At 60.8% G+C, this 14,748-nt stretch overlaps 1 protein-coding gene across 9 annotated transcripts in view; it reads right to left on the reverse strand.

Moving 5' to 3' along the window:
- Window positions 1-6,268: 6,268 nt before the first annotated feature.
- Window positions 6,269-14,748, reverse strand: part of NAP1L4 (nucleosome assembly protein 1 like 4) — a 42,744-nt gene continuing 34,264 nt past the window's right edge. For 6 of the 9 annotated variants that reach the window (XM_080814946.1, XM_080814948.1, XM_080814949.1 and 3 more), the window contains exons 14-16: window positions 12,732-12,761; window positions 12,256-12,312; window positions 6,269-7,451 (exon numbers count right to left, since the gene is read on the reverse strand). In XM_080814946.1, coding sequence (XP_080671072.1) covers window positions 7,413-7,451; window positions 12,256-12,312; window positions 12,732-12,761 — 126 coding nt within the window. In that variant the 3' untranslated portion in view covers window positions 6,269-7,412. Of the gene's footprint in view, window positions 7,452-10,563; window positions 10,598-12,255; window positions 12,313-12,731; window positions 12,762-14,748 lie in introns of all 9 variants that reach the window. The other 3 variants (XM_080814951.1, XM_080814953.1, XM_080814952.1) reach the window with 1 other exon arrangement.

The following is a 14,748-nucleotide window of genomic DNA, read 5'->3' on the forward strand; positions in this document are numbered from 1 at the left end:
CCCAAATGGGAAGCAACCCATGTCCGTCGACGAATGGAGTCACAGGACGTGGTCCGTCCACGTGCCGGACTGTCCCTCAGGCTGAACAGGGAGGGACACGCTGACACCGGCCACAGCTGGATGGACCTGGGGGATGTGATGCAGAGTCAAACAGGCCAGACAAAGAGGGACAAATACTTCAGGATCCCACCCAGGCAGGGTCCCTAGAGTCTCCAGATTCACAGGCACAGAGAGTGGATGGTGGGTGCCAGGGGAGGGAGGGGGGTCGGTATCTCAGGGGGACGGAGAGTGGACGGTGGGCACCGGGGCAAGGGGAGGGACAGGGGCTGGGGTCTCAGGGGGACGGAGGAGGGACGGGGGTTGGGGTCTCAGGGGGACGGAGAGTGGACAGTGGGCCCCAGGGCCGGGGGAGGGATGGGGGTTGGTGGCTCAGGTGGATGGAGAATGGATGGTGGGCTCCGGGGCTGGACAAGGGTTGGCGTCTCAGGGGCACAGAGGGTGGACAGTCGGCGCCAGGGCCAGGGGAGGGACAAGGGTCGGTGTCTCAGGGGGATGGAGAGTGGACAGTGAGCGCTGGGGCCGGGATGGTGGTCGGTGTCTCGGGGGACAGAGGGTGGGCGCTGGGGCCGGGGGAGAGATGGGGTCGGTGTCTCACGGGGACAGTTTCCCTTTGGGAAGATGGGAAGGATCTGCACAGGGGCAGCGGGGACGGCCGCACAACAGTGTGAATGTGCTTCATGCCCAAGCCACGCGCTCAGAGACAGGGAAGATGGTACATTTCTGTGTATTTTGCCACAGTTAAAGAAATGTATTTACACGTGAACACACACGCGTGCCCCGGCAGGAGACTGCCGTGTTCCCTAACACGGAGACGTGGCCACGTGCTGTTCTCTCCGACCCGCGTCCCGGGCAGTCCTCCGCGGCCGCCCCCCCAGCCCGTCGGTGCTCAGGGGCTGCCGTGTTAGGCGATTCTCAGAAGCGACAAGTGAGGCTGCGTGAACGTTCCTGGACCGCGCACACGCGTGCACAAGGTCACGGGACAGACTGCAAGAGGTGGGGCTTCTGTGTAAACCGCGACAGCTCCGAGACCGCCCGCCGGCCAGCTCCCGCTCCCACCCGGACGTGCCGCGCAGCCGGCATTCGTGCAGCTTTTCTCCAACCCTGTGGGCGAACCTGGGGTGTCCTGTCCATGGAACCGGTGGACGTGACTTCATGGGGTCAGAGTCACTACTGCCTGATGTGATGGAAGATGCGACTGAGGACCGTGAGAGGTCACCCCCAATTATCTGGGTGGGCCCCGAATGCGGAGGAGGGGCCACAGCCCAGGGACACCCAGGCCCCCAGCAGCAGCAGGAGCAGGAAGGACCCTCCCCCAGCACCGCTGGACCCCCGGATTTCTACTTCTGGTCTCAGAACCCTGCTTTGTTCCTTTGCTACCACTCCCCACGCCGACTCTCCACAGGCCCCAGCCCCGCGACGGGCTGCTGGCCTCGGCCCGTCTCGCTGTCTGGTGGCAGAGGCGGCCCAGCAGAGTGGTGGCATGAGATGGCTCTGGCTGATGAGGTCGAGGCTTTCCGGAGACCACTGGGGACTTCCGCGCTGGGTTTGCAAGGATGTGCAGGAGTTCTCCGCAGCACCGGGCCTTCCCCAGGCGAGGACCGGGGAGAGTGCAGCGTGCTCTGCGCAGCTCTGAAGTCAGAAATGCTGCCCGGTGCAGGTGGACGTGGGGGCTGAGCGGCCGAGGACCTGTGGGAGACGGAGGTGCCCCTCTTCTGGGTGGGGACTCCTTGCCGCTTCCTTTGCACCAGCAGCCTGTGGTGCAGACCGAAGTCTCAAGGCTCCCTGCATGTGGCCCTGCTGTCACCAGGCCCCACCCCGGCCCCCCACTCCTGAGCACCTGAGGGGCTGGGTGTCCTGGCCCAGGCTCCTCAGGGTCCCCCAGCAACCACCCCAAGTGTCTCAGGCTCCAAACAGCGCCCGCCACTCTGATGGCACCCCCTCCAGGCCCCATCCCTCCTCCCACCCCCCGCTGCCACCCCCACCTCTGAGCGCCTTACCTGGACGCCAGCGACTACCTTCGTGAGTGTCCTGGGCTACGAGGACAGCACCACACATTCCATGCCGGGAACAAGACACATCAATCCCCTCCCAGGTCTGTCTGGAGGCCAGAAGCCTAAAGGTGAACCCCAGCCCCACACCTCCCAGCCCCCTCCTCTGCTCGGCTCTCCCCTCTCCGGGGAACTTCCAGCCCCTGCCAGAAATGGGGGCAGGTAGGGACCCAAGGGCCTCCCTGGTGGCCTGCGTCCCAGAGGCCTTCCCGTCCCCAAGCACACCCCCACCCCGCCCCGCCCGGCTCCACACTGGCAGGCAATGCCTGGACCAAGGCTTTGGGAAGGGAGGCGGCGGTCGCCATGTGCCCTGGGCTTTCTCTCCTGAAGCCTCTGGCCTGTGCCCGGGAGGGAGGGTTCTCCCCGTTCCAGAAACAGAAGCTGAGACCCAGGGAGCTTCAGAGACCTGACTGACATTCCTGGGCTTTGGGAAGTCCCCGGCCCGCGTTGTAGCGGGGGGGGGGGGGGGGGGGTGGGCACCCCATGTCTCCAGGGACTACAGAAGCCCGGCCGGGCCAGGCAAGCCTGCTGGGCTGTCAGGGAAAGGAACATCCGGCCGCCACCCTCCCTGAGGTGAGTCAGCTGGGCCCCGCTGGCCCCACGAATGGCACCATGGTGACATCCTGGGGGTGGACAGGGGCTCCGCCCTGGTGCACCAAGGTGACTTGGCCTCAAGGAGGTGTCTAGGCCTCACCCACCTGGGAATGTAGGCCTCACCCACCACTGTAGCCTCTGATGTTGTGGGGGTCCCTGGCCAACGAGGAGGATCACACGAAATTCAGACTGGAAAGCTCAGCCGGGGTCAGCTGAGGAGGGTCCTGGAGCCCCTGGCACTGGGGGCTACTGCCCGCCAGCATCTCCTGGTGGGTGGGAGGCCCGGTAACTGAGTCTAGGGCCCCTGAGGCTCCCCCACAGACAGGCTACGCTCGGCGGCTGGAGCGGGGGGGGGCGGGGGTGTGCCTGCCTGTAGAGAAAGGCGGCCGGTCCCTCTGCTTCAAAGAGCGACAAGGCAGGGCCAAAGCTCAGCAGCAGCTGAGGGCGAGGCCGGCTGGCACGAAGCCGAGGGTGGCCCATGCCGGGCACAGTGCTCCCGGGCGGAGCCCTTCCTGGGCTGTGCAGCGAAGGGGCAGGTCAGAGGGCACGTCTCCCACTGTTGCCCTAGGCCCTCCTCTGCAGTGACCCTGTGTTGTTCCCCATCACCCACTGGGCACTCGGGGGCGGAGGAGACGGGGAAGACCCCTGAGCGGAGGGTGGGCCAGAGCCTGGCAGGTCCACCGAGACAGGCCGGCTGACGTCTGGGCTTCACCTCCCTGGGCCCGGGCGCTCTCTGGGAGCACAAGCCACAGGGCTGACTTGGGCCAGCACTCGGGGGGGAGTGGGACTGCTAGCCACTGCAGGGCGGGGGGCAGGCGCTGCGGATGAGGGAGGATGTGGACACACAGAGCCACCTGCCACAGGCGTAGACAAGGTGTGGGCGACCTCTGCCACCCACCTGGCCCTGGGTGGCCACGATTCCTAACTTACCCAGAGGAAAACCAGAATTTTAAGTGGATTGACCCCAACTCGGGGGCACTGCTAAGAAAGTAGCTTCACTGAGGCAGAGTTTACACACGTACAACCAGACACTCCCAAGTGAAGCAGTTCCCAGAGTCCCTGTATCCCCGGGGGTGTCCCAGTCACCCTGCCGTCGCGGCCCCGGCCATCCCACAGCCTCTAGAAGCCACAACGATGAATCTTCTACAGGCCCTTCTTTGTGTCTGGCTTCCCCCAGCCAAGGCTGGGACCCTTCCACTGTGGGCGTGCACCCTGCACTCCGCCGGCGCCGAGCAGCCCACAGATGTCAGGGTGCAGAGGCGGGCGAACCAGGGAGGACAGACCTGGCAGCTGGGCCCAGAGGCAGCCCCCTGATTCTGCCCGAGGCCAAGCGGGCGTAGTCTTGTGTAGGACAGTTAGCTTAAGGAGGGAGTACAGAGGAGAGGAGGGTGCGGGCTGCAGAGCCCATGGGATGAAAGGTGGCCCTGGACGGTCACTGGAACCCTCTGAAAAGCATCGTGGTGGCCCAGCCCAGAAGGGGGACCCAAAGGTGGCTCCAGGCAATTCAGGGGGTCAGTGGGGACAGAGGCCTGACCCATGCAGAGCCAGCAATCGCCCAGAACAGCTGCTGCAAGTGCCCCCTTCCCCACTGGCTCCTGGCGGCTCTGGGCCTCTCTGGCGCAAGCAGCAAGGCCTGAACGACCCCACAGAGCCTCCGGCAGTCTCCCTGGGCTGCCAGCAGAGGCCCGGATGGAGGACGGATGCCAGGCTCCTTGGCCAGTGGACAGCTCTGCGGACAGGCCAGGAGGCGGTGCCACGAGGGAGGCAGAGCTCCTCAGGGCTTCGAGCTGGAGTCTTGCCATCCAGATACGCCAGGTTGAGGCCCTGCAGGCCCTAGGGACCGAGCTCCGTGATGGAAGCCACATGGGGGTGGCGGTGACACACTCGCACTCTTGTTCTCCCGCAGAGAAACAAGACCCAGGGCCTCCGGAGACGGCCACCATCCAGACGCCCCTCCCGCCATCCGTCCGTGCTGGTCCGACGAGAAAGCACGCCTGGTCTGCCTGCACCGTGCAGGTCACCGCCGAGAGCCAGCAAGCCCAGGTACTGCTCCCATGGAGCCCAGGTGGCCAGCTGCTCTCGCCAGACTCTGAAGAGTCTGGGATACGCTGTGGATACGAGCCCACACGGGGCTGCCCGTCGGCGGCTCCTCAGTACCACACTCTCAGGCATGGCCCACATCCGCCACGGGCCGGCGGCACGGGCTTGGCCAGTCTCTGAGGAAGGCACGGGTTCCCCGGAGCCCTGCCATCCCACACTACTGCAGCACACGCCGGCCAGGTGCCCTGCGTACACGCGTGGCATGGACTCCCGGCCCAGGCAACGCACGCCGACTGCCGGTGAAGCCCTAGGAGCTGCCGGGCAGAGGGGAGCTCCAACAGAGCCTGGCCCCTGGAGCCCCCAGCACCCCGCCAGCCCGTGCTGCGCCGATCCGAGGGGGCTCGTCCCACGTGTCCCGCGTCTCTTCGGGGAGGCCCCGTAGCCTTCAGTCCGAGCAGTGCTGTTGCTGCCGTGAAGGCGCCTCTGTCACCCACCGCGGAGGCTCAGGAGCCAGCGGGAGAGGATCCCCTGAAAGGTCACGCTCAGAGTGGCCCCTGGGCCAGCAGGATGGGTGCTCCCAGAGCCGAAGCCTTCCCTGCCAACGTCCCACCATCACCTGAGCACGCGCTGTGTGTCATCCCTGCTTGCACTCTGGACGCTCCAGGGCAACAGGACACGTGGAGAACTTGGGGAGCCCTGGCCAGTCAGGGTCCACAGGGATGAGGTCCGGGGGCCAACCCTCAAGAGGTGCTCCCCGTGCTCACGTGTCCTCTCCGCCAACCGCCCTCGGGGGATGGGGTTCTCATCCTGTGTCAGCAGGAACGAGGCACCTCCGGCACCCGCAGGCTTCTTGGGTAGGGCGTGGGGGGCCGGGTACTTCAAGAACCGAGAACGTGCTGGTTCTAGCTGTCTGGGGCACACTGGAAGCCCGGCTGTTCCGAACCCTTGGGCAGCACTTCCCGCTCCTTCCCGTGGCCACTCCCAGGGAGAAGCCAGGCCCCCAGACAGGCTCAGGGTGAGCTGGGCACCGGCAGCTGGCCCGTGGGCGGAGCGGCTGTGCGCTTACCCTCTCTGGGCGGCTGCACTCCCCCGGGCACGTGCTGAGCAAGGGCTCGTGCGACACCCGTCTCTGGGGGGAGCGCTCCCTCTCAGGAAGGAATGGAGGTTCCACTGGAAAAGCAGCAGTGAGAAGACAGATAGAAGTGGGCTTTATGCAGGAACTCTCCCTCCTGGAACCTTCCGGATCTGAAAAGTACAGCCCCACAGACTCTCGAGAAATGGTGTACTCCTGGGGGGGGGACCCCAAGCCCACCCAGACTGTGAAGTGGGTCTGCAGGCCCGAGGGGCAAACTAAACGCAGTCGTCCCCGGAGAAGTGGCTGACGCGGAAGAGCGGAGGCCTCCAGGCCGGGTCTGCCCATCCGCAGGGCTCCGGAGGCTGCACAGCCACGGTCGAGAGCTGCCGGGAGCGGGTGGGGGCCAGCGCCCACCCCCCGGCTCCTTTCACACACACAGACTGCGCACAGAGCCGGCTCCATGTTTCACAACTTTAATAGAATATTCTAACTATTCTGTACAAATGGAAAACACCGTATTCAGTTACAAATGTTATTAGAAGTAAGGCCGAGCACTCTACAGGCCCGCTCACAGTGTGGACACACGTCCCCGGCTGCCAGAGACCATGGTCGCACACTCAGAAACCCCACACGCCAGCCAAGAACACGTCGCTCTGAACCCAGGGCTGTTAGAACAAGACGAGCACGGGGCCAAGAAGTGGGGGCGGTGCGAAAGCAAGACCTGACCCGGACACACCAGAAGGACAGCGGCGCTCCCCAGCCCCGGGCCCTCACCTGTGCCCGCGGGCCCGCCACCCCCCAGAGCCAGGTGGTCCAGATGTCATGAAAACGAGCTCCCGCCCTTAGCCGCAGGCAGGACGGAGCGAGGTTCCTTCTCCACAGGCCTTGCTTCCCTGGGAGCCACCACCACCCCCGCCGGGCGAGTCACCAGGTCACCCGTCACACACATGGTTTCTGAGAGTGTAAGGACAAGTGACAGCAAGCGTCCCAAGCCCTCACCAGCAGGAAAGAATAAATAAATATGAGGATGAACCACAAACACTCGTGCCTCAGGGCTGGGGCGTACCGCCGCCCCTGCCGCACCCCGAGGGACACAGAAGCAGAGACAGAGTGCTCTACGGAGAACAGGACCCTACGCCCTGGGGCTCTTCTGAGACCACTAGAGCACAGGAGACCGAGAGGTGGGAGACACAGAGCACGCAGGTTTCTTCAAGGGAAGAAGAATCCAGTCCGACCACAGAGGGGCGTGACTGGTTCTAGAGGCCCCGGAACGACCCCCCCACAGACATCTGCTCTTGGCATCGCCTGACCTTCCGCCACCCCCTTCCCCCGGGGTATGTGGGGCCCTCCCAGAGGCAGGGCCTGGGGAAGTCCACTGGGCTGCACCCAAGGCCGTAGAGGGTGCTGGAATCAAACCTCCTATTTCTGAAATGCATTTAAGTTGCCACTGTACAGGTTAAGCAAAATAATAAGGATAAAGGAAAAGTTAAAGTCAAAATCATGCACTTGAAAACAAGTTAGAAGAAAGCACTGCCAATACGGTGGTGGGGCCGCCGCGACAAGTCCCGCCGCTGCCGCCGGGGGGCGCTCGCTCCTCACTGCTGTTTGCACTCCGAGGGCTGGCTGGGCTCCTTCTGTCAACGAGAGAAGACACGACTTGTAGGAAACTGGTGTCGTCAACCTGTTACCTCCAACCAACAGTGCCGGCCAAGACTTGATTTACTACCTGCGTTCTTACTGAAAAAACGGTTACCGCAGGCGTACTTCTACGGCAGTAACAAAACATCAGCCAACTTCCCAGAAACCGTCTCGCCGGGGCTGCCTTTCTCGTTGGGAGACAAGCCCGGAGTGTAAGTCATGGCCCAGGCACCGGGAAGGAGGAGCGCCTCGGGGTCACGGACACTCATCCGTGGAAGGGGAGCCACACTCCAAAGTGACGCGGCAGCCTCGGGGTCTCAGGCAAGCCCCCCGACCCTGCCCACGTGCCACACCAGCCGGCTCCCCTTTCTGTCCCCTGCCACCTGAGGCAGGCTCAGCACCTGAAATGCAAAGGTGCCGCGGCGGGCCGGAGGCGGCCGAGGAGCTCCGCCAGCCCCCCGGCAGCAGCCCACAGCCGGGAGGCCACGCCCACAGCTCCACACACAGCCTCGGTCCTCCCAGGCCCCTCCCCAAGTGGGAATTCTATCCTTCCAGAAGGGCAGCAGGGAGAGACCAGCCCCCCCCCCCCCAGCAGAGAAGCACGTCCCTGTCAGGATACTCTAACACACCTCCCAGCGTTCAGAGCACATCCGGCAGGCCCACGCGTTCTGTGGGGAGGCCGACATCGCAGCCTGAGACCCAGACCACCAGATCACCCATCATTCCGGGCAAATACACACACTCATCAGTGGCCTCTGATTCTTGGCTGCCAAGATTACAAATTATTTTCATACAATCTGCCAAGCCTAGGGAGTCTTAAAAAAAGAACAACACCCCACAAACAGGGAGATAATGAATCTTCTATGGCTAAAACTGGGATTCCATTCTTTGAGAAATTACACTTGAGATATGAAAAAAATCACGTGTTAAGGATGCAGAAAGACAAAACCATGATCTTGGACCTGAGTCTAAGAAAGTCTCATGGAAAAAGCACAGGGATGCGGCCAGGACCCCCCAGGTCTCTGCCCCGCAACGGGCCACCCCGGGAGGGGTGTCCTGGCCTGGGCGTCACATGCGCATCTGAAATTCTGCTAAAGAACGAACCCAGGCCCCCAAACGAAACACATCTGACCAGAAATCCAGGCGGGAAAAGATCAGAATCAGACTCTGTGGACCTGGAGGCAGCCCCGGCTCCACGTGGCCGTAGCGCAGGGGGCGGGGGAGGGCAGGCGGCTTTTTAAGGGTGAAGGGAGAAGCACACGTGTTTCCACATTGTGTTTGCAGGAAGGAAGTGGGTTAGAGAAGACGGAGCTGGGGAAGGGGCTTTGCAGGGTGATGCGGCAGCACGGGGCGGGGGCAGAGCCCGGGAGGGACTCCTCCTGCTCTGCCTTTCTGTGTACAGACGAGTCGGACACAGGCAGCGTTTTGCAACAGCAGGCTTGACACAATTTACAGTACGCTGTGAGTCATTTCAGACGCTTACTTTTAACCAGGAAAACATATTATCTGTTTGTTTAAAACCCATTCAGTAGCTTGGGGGATAAAGCCTGCTGGAGGTAACGGGCCTCGCTGACGCTCCCCTGGCAGGCAGGCAGGCAGGCAGGTGGCCCCACCTCTGGGGACAGCATCCACATGGACACACGTCCTAGGCCGTAAAGTCAACAGAGAACCCCGAAGCTTCTGACGTGAATTTTATTCACGGGACACCGCTGGGTTTCAGCCTGTGACACAGGCCGAGACAGGACTACAAGTAAACCGTGCATCCTCGGTCTCAGGCCACAAAGTCCGATGGCAGCCTGGTCATCCGATGCCCTGATTATCACAGGAGAGCAGTCCGGTGTTTCCAAGGCACAAACTAGCAGCCCAAATCCTGCACGTCAGGGAGCCATTTCAAAGCCACGTTGTAACAGAAGGGGGGAAATAAGCCACCGTGCACACGGCTGGCCCCTACAGCTTCCCAGGGGCCCACAGCCGGGGCCCACTAGCCTGCGAGACGGCAGAGGGCAGGGCCCCCGCAGCAGAGCGGCTGCCGGCCTGGGGCAGCCCGGTGGCTATGCCACAGGAGGGTCCCCCTGACCCAGAGACAGGCTGAACAGGTAAGGGATGCCTTCCCGTGACTGGCGGCGGGGAGAGCGGGTCCTGGGGGGACGTTGTTCAGACAAGCGGGGTGGCAGGAAACAAGGGCAATGGAACACGCTGTCCTGTCCATGTCAGTGACCAGACCCGCCCCCTTCAACACACAGGACCCGCGGCGTCCGATCACCTCCCCTTGTTACCACGTTGCCCTGCCAGGAGGCGAGTGCGCTTCTGCTCAGTTCTGAGCGAGCCCGTGGAAGCGGGACAGGAAGGCCTTGCGGAAACTCTCAGAGGCCCGTGGTCTGCACGACTGTCGGCACCGGCACGCCGCTGCGGCACAGAGCTCTGGCTCTCATCGGCCCTGCTCCCCACACTGACCGCGGCTACTCAGCACCAGCCCCGGGCCCCCTGGCCACTTCCCAGGGGCGACCATCACAGCACCTGCCTCCCGGAGCATCTTCGGACCACTGCCCACCGCCCCGCCCCCGGGAGGACCGGTCCCACAAGGAAGGGAACGGATGGCTGGAACAGAGATGCAACGGCCCACGCCACGGGGGCTATTAACACCAGCACATTCCAAGTTCAGGTGGCCCTCTATGACCTACTGGTCTGCACTCCACCTGAATTTAAGAAGTAGAAACGACTGACAGAAAGAGCACAGCAGCTGCTCCCCGCCGCGCGGGGCGCAGCTAACGCCAACACAGGCTTCCCGAGGCCTGGTGCACACCTCCCAGGGCCCTGTACCCGGTGCTCTTCCTGGCGGACAGGCCCGTCCGCAATAAAAATGCCACACCAGTCACGCCTGTGACTTGGTCAGCAGCGAACGCTGGGCTCAGCAAGGAGCCAGATGTGGTTTCTGACGGTTTCAGAAGCGCACGCAACGGACGCCTGTGCTCAGCCCTGTGCTCAGCCCTGCGCACGCCCAGTGCGCCTGCCCAGCAGCCTCCCCTCTAGTCACAAAGTCACAATAAGGCACTGTTATCAAGCACAGATCAGAAGATTGGATTAGGAATGAATGGAATTCCACCTTACCTAAAAATGCATGAATAACAGACAAAAATTACACCTAAATGGGGAAAAAATTGAAAGGAAGCGTCAGCATAAAAGAAAACAAAATACACAAAATTATACAGGCGGATGAACAGCCGCTTTCTCATGACACAAAGGGCTACAAGTCCTCGAGCCTGAGATGAGCAACCCCAACCCACCACATCTGTACATTTAATACCAAAAAACCCCTCCTCCCTCGTCTGCCCATGTGCGGACTCGGACATGACCAGCCCCTCTAAGGACAAGCCTCGGGCCCTCCTGGCTGCGCAGGGCTGGCAGTCCCAGCGCCTCCCACCAGGGACCCTCATCTCCCCCCATCCGACAGCACACGTGGAGACCCAGGGAGCACCCGTCCTGACAACCCCCCATGGTACCGGATGACTCGTGAGGAAATGCACTTCCAGAAAACAGACGTGGCAGGAGACAGAAAACGACAAACAACAGAAGGAAGTGACAAGTGATGGAGTCATGGAGCCCCCACTGCAAACCGCCCTCCGTCTCTGCTTGAGAATCCAAACCGTGAGTGTGCACGGCAGCACCCCAAAAGGCAGAAAGACAGGGCAGACACGCAGGTGACAGCAGCCCCGCCCATGAGCCCCCCAAGCCAGGGCCCCTGTGTCAGGGAGTCAAGCACGGGCACCTGCACTACACCCCCGCCCCCTGCCCCTGCTCGACAGGCTGACTGTGCAGAGGTGAGCACTCCCGTGAGCTCAGTCCCAGCCTAGTATTTACGTGGTACATTTAAAAATGTCTGAAACCCACCTCCCACCCTTCCCTAGAAGCTGTACTGTAAAGCATGCATTCACGGAAACATTTGGTGTTTACAACAAAAACAAAACCCACAACCACTTAGAGAGCTGGGTTATTACACCGACACTGAGTGCACATTTCACTTTGGGCAAAAACAGAGGACGGACAAATGAACAAACACCGCCCTGTTCCCCGGAGATCCGGGTCACAAAAGGCAAGAAGGTTAGTGCTCGGATAGCCTGTGAGGACGCAGTGAGCTACCTACCGGCTTCCTGCTCGCCAGCGAGAGGACGGCCGGCCCGCACCCAGGCCTGCACTAAAGCAGCTCCAGGTTGAAGACGTGCCAAGTGGCAGTGCCTTCCCTCCAGCTCATCGGCCAGCAGTAAGCATCCAGACCTTCACGTAAAGTTAATGGGGTTGCCCGTTCTCCTCAGTTTTGCGTCTTTTTTTTTTTTTTTAAAGTTTCCCAGTAAACTTTCAATGACTAGAGATATTTACACGTAGCTTCTGGTTATTCTCAGCCCAAATGCAATTGTAAAACTATGTCTACAATTTTATGACTCTATTCTTGAAAAAAAAAATAACTTCCAAAATTTCCTTCTCTGTACCTTTTCCAAAAATGAACACAAGAAACAGCTTATTCATGTCGTCACTCAGCCAGTCGCCTGAAAGGACGGCAGGTCTGGCAAACTAAGCTGCTCTCCTAGGCGAGCCCATGGCAAGAGAGCGCTTACAGCGAGCTGGAAAAGCCCTCACCAGACGCTCCACACTGAGCACTAAACCCCACAGAAGGGGCCGCTCAAACCTGCTCCTGGTCTGTTCTCTGTGTTGACTAGAGCAGGACAGGCGCCCCCCGGATGGGGGTGCGGCCCGATGTCATAGCAGCACGCCATTCCCTGGTCTGGTGGCCCCCCAACAACTGACCTTGGGGTTAATGTCGGCGTCGTCCTCATCTTCTCCCTCCTCGTCACCTTCCAACTCCTGGGTAAAAGGGGGAGAGTGAGCGGAGCACACAGGATCTAAACTCTCGCGGACCCACGCGCCCCACACAGAAGCAGCCGCCTAGGACCCAGCGGGAAGTCAACAATCACTGCCCGTGAGCGATCACGTCACTTCTGGGCATGATGATTTCTGAACACCTTTTTGTTTGCAGCGATAACGGATAAACACGCTGAGAACGTGGCTCGTGTGCTCACCCCACATCTCCCAAGCTAATCGCGGGGCGCCTGGACACAGGGACAGCACCTGCTGTGTCCCCCGCTGTGCCCAGGCTGGAGGCCCTGCAGCAGCTCCACAAAAGCGGGTGCCACTGCTGCTTCCAAAACCTCCATCCGCCCCGGCAGAAGAAGAAGCCCAGCGAGCCCCGAGGGGAAGGGCTCTCCGCGCTCGCCACATCTTACCTCCTCTTCTCCTTCCTCACCCTCTTCAAACTGAAAAAGGAAAAAGGAAACAAAATTGAGGTCTCGAGAGCATGAGGGCGGCCTGGCCCAGGCGCGGTCCCCGTCAAGCACCCCACACTGGTCAGGCCTGGGGGAAGCGGAAGCACAGCCTGGCGTCTGGACAGGGGGCAGCGTCCGCTCCGGGCCCGTCTCGGGGGTCACGGTCTGCCGCTGGGCACCTCAGCCCCGACACTGCGGGCCGGGCTCTGGCCAGCGCCGTGGGCCCACCTGTTCTCCGGCCACACGGTGCTGACAGGATGCCGGTATCTGAAAAGCACCCAGACAAGGCCCGAGGGTGGGCGAGGGTGAGAAGGGACCGGGATCACCCGGGAAACTGGCTGATCTAGGCAAACCAGGACCATGATTTTACTATGCAAATCCATGAATTTTCCTAGTATTTTTTTAACTCATACCAGAGTAAATATTTACATATTAGAAATATGAAAAAACCTCGGTGTTTAAATGTATAGAAGAAAGGCCCAACACTACAGTTGACTGGTCTTGAATAAATTTCTTCTAGGTCGGACTCCCGCCCAAACTCCCCATATCAAACTCAGATCAAGTCCAAACACAAAACAAAGCACACCTCATCACTATGTCCTGCATGACACAAAAGACCTAAAAATTAAGTAGGCTTTTTCTTAAGAGCATTTCTTTTGTTGGAGCCCACACATACTCCTCAGTGACAGCTCACACGAACTTGTGAGGGCCTGGGGGCTGGCAGGGTCTTGTAGCCAATCACATCTCAGCTCAGACTGGAACTAGCCTCGAACAGACTCAAGCACAGATTTTCTGAGGTTCTCAGATCATTTCACTCTGGACCTGATGGGACCTGCAGGGTCTTGCTGCAAACACATCGCACACAGATGTAGAGCAGGGGTAACAAAGTTGGGGTACAAAGCCCACGGAACACGCTAGCCAAGCCGGGAGAACATGGAAGACAAAACCAGCACTCCTGCATCCATCACTCCTGCACCGAAGTCCCGTGTGTGTGCAAGGTTGCCAACAGATTGGACCCCTGCAAATCCACCTTTATCCCAACGAGAGTCACAGTGCCAAAAGGGGTTCTTCTAAGAGCCTGATGAGCCACCAAAATCACTACCTTCAACCCCATGATCAGATGAGGACGCCACAGCACAGAGGCTCTACGGCCGTCAGTGGAGAAGCCAGGACCCCGGTCTCAGCAGGGCCCAGTGGGGTGCCCCCTACAACCACACTGCTCAGCAGCGGTACCTGCACCAGAGGCGCCGGGAGCGGACACGCGTGCACACAGGACCAGCAGAGCCGTGCACCACTCACCAGGACCAGCTACGTGGCCTGTATCTTATGTAAAGAAAAACACGTACACTGCATCTCATGCTTTAAGAACTGACGGGTGTGTCATCAACAAAGTGCGGAGACCACTGGGCTAGAGATGGCTTTTCAGTGTGTGGTCACCAGACTCTGGGGGCTACGCTACGTAAAACGGAACATGCGGTTCCTCAGCTGCCAACGGACGCATTCCACATCCTCGGGCCTCCCATGGGGCCAGACACTGGCAGAGCAGGCAGGCCGCAGACAGCTCCAGCATCAAAAAAGTTCCACGGACTGTGCTGGTCTGCAGACTGCTGTGTCACCTTAAGCCCTAGCAATCACTCGAGCGCTTGGACGAGCCAACACCACACTGACTTGTGTGCCTGCGTGTTCTGCTACCCACAACCACCTCCCAGCCCAGGGACGGACGAACGGCCTTTTCAAAGTGAGCAAGTCTCAGACTACATAGTGCGCACTGGACAGGCCGCGCCCCCTGGCTGGGACCGCCAGCACGGAGAACGTGAGAAGCAGCCCTTCACTGCCTCTGGCCCTAAGCTGCTCCGACCTGCCCGGCTCCCGCTGCCCATCTGAAGCCCTGACAGACCACTTAGAAAGAGAACCCAGAACCTTCCAGGAAACTCGAGTTCTCAAAGCAAGGGAACAATTACCTGAAACATACTACTAG

This window comes from Martes martes (assembly GCF_963455335.1).
Source record: "Martes martes genome assembly, chromosome: 10".
NCBI lineage: Eukaryota > Metazoa > Chordata > Mammalia > Carnivora > Mustelidae > Martes > Martes martes.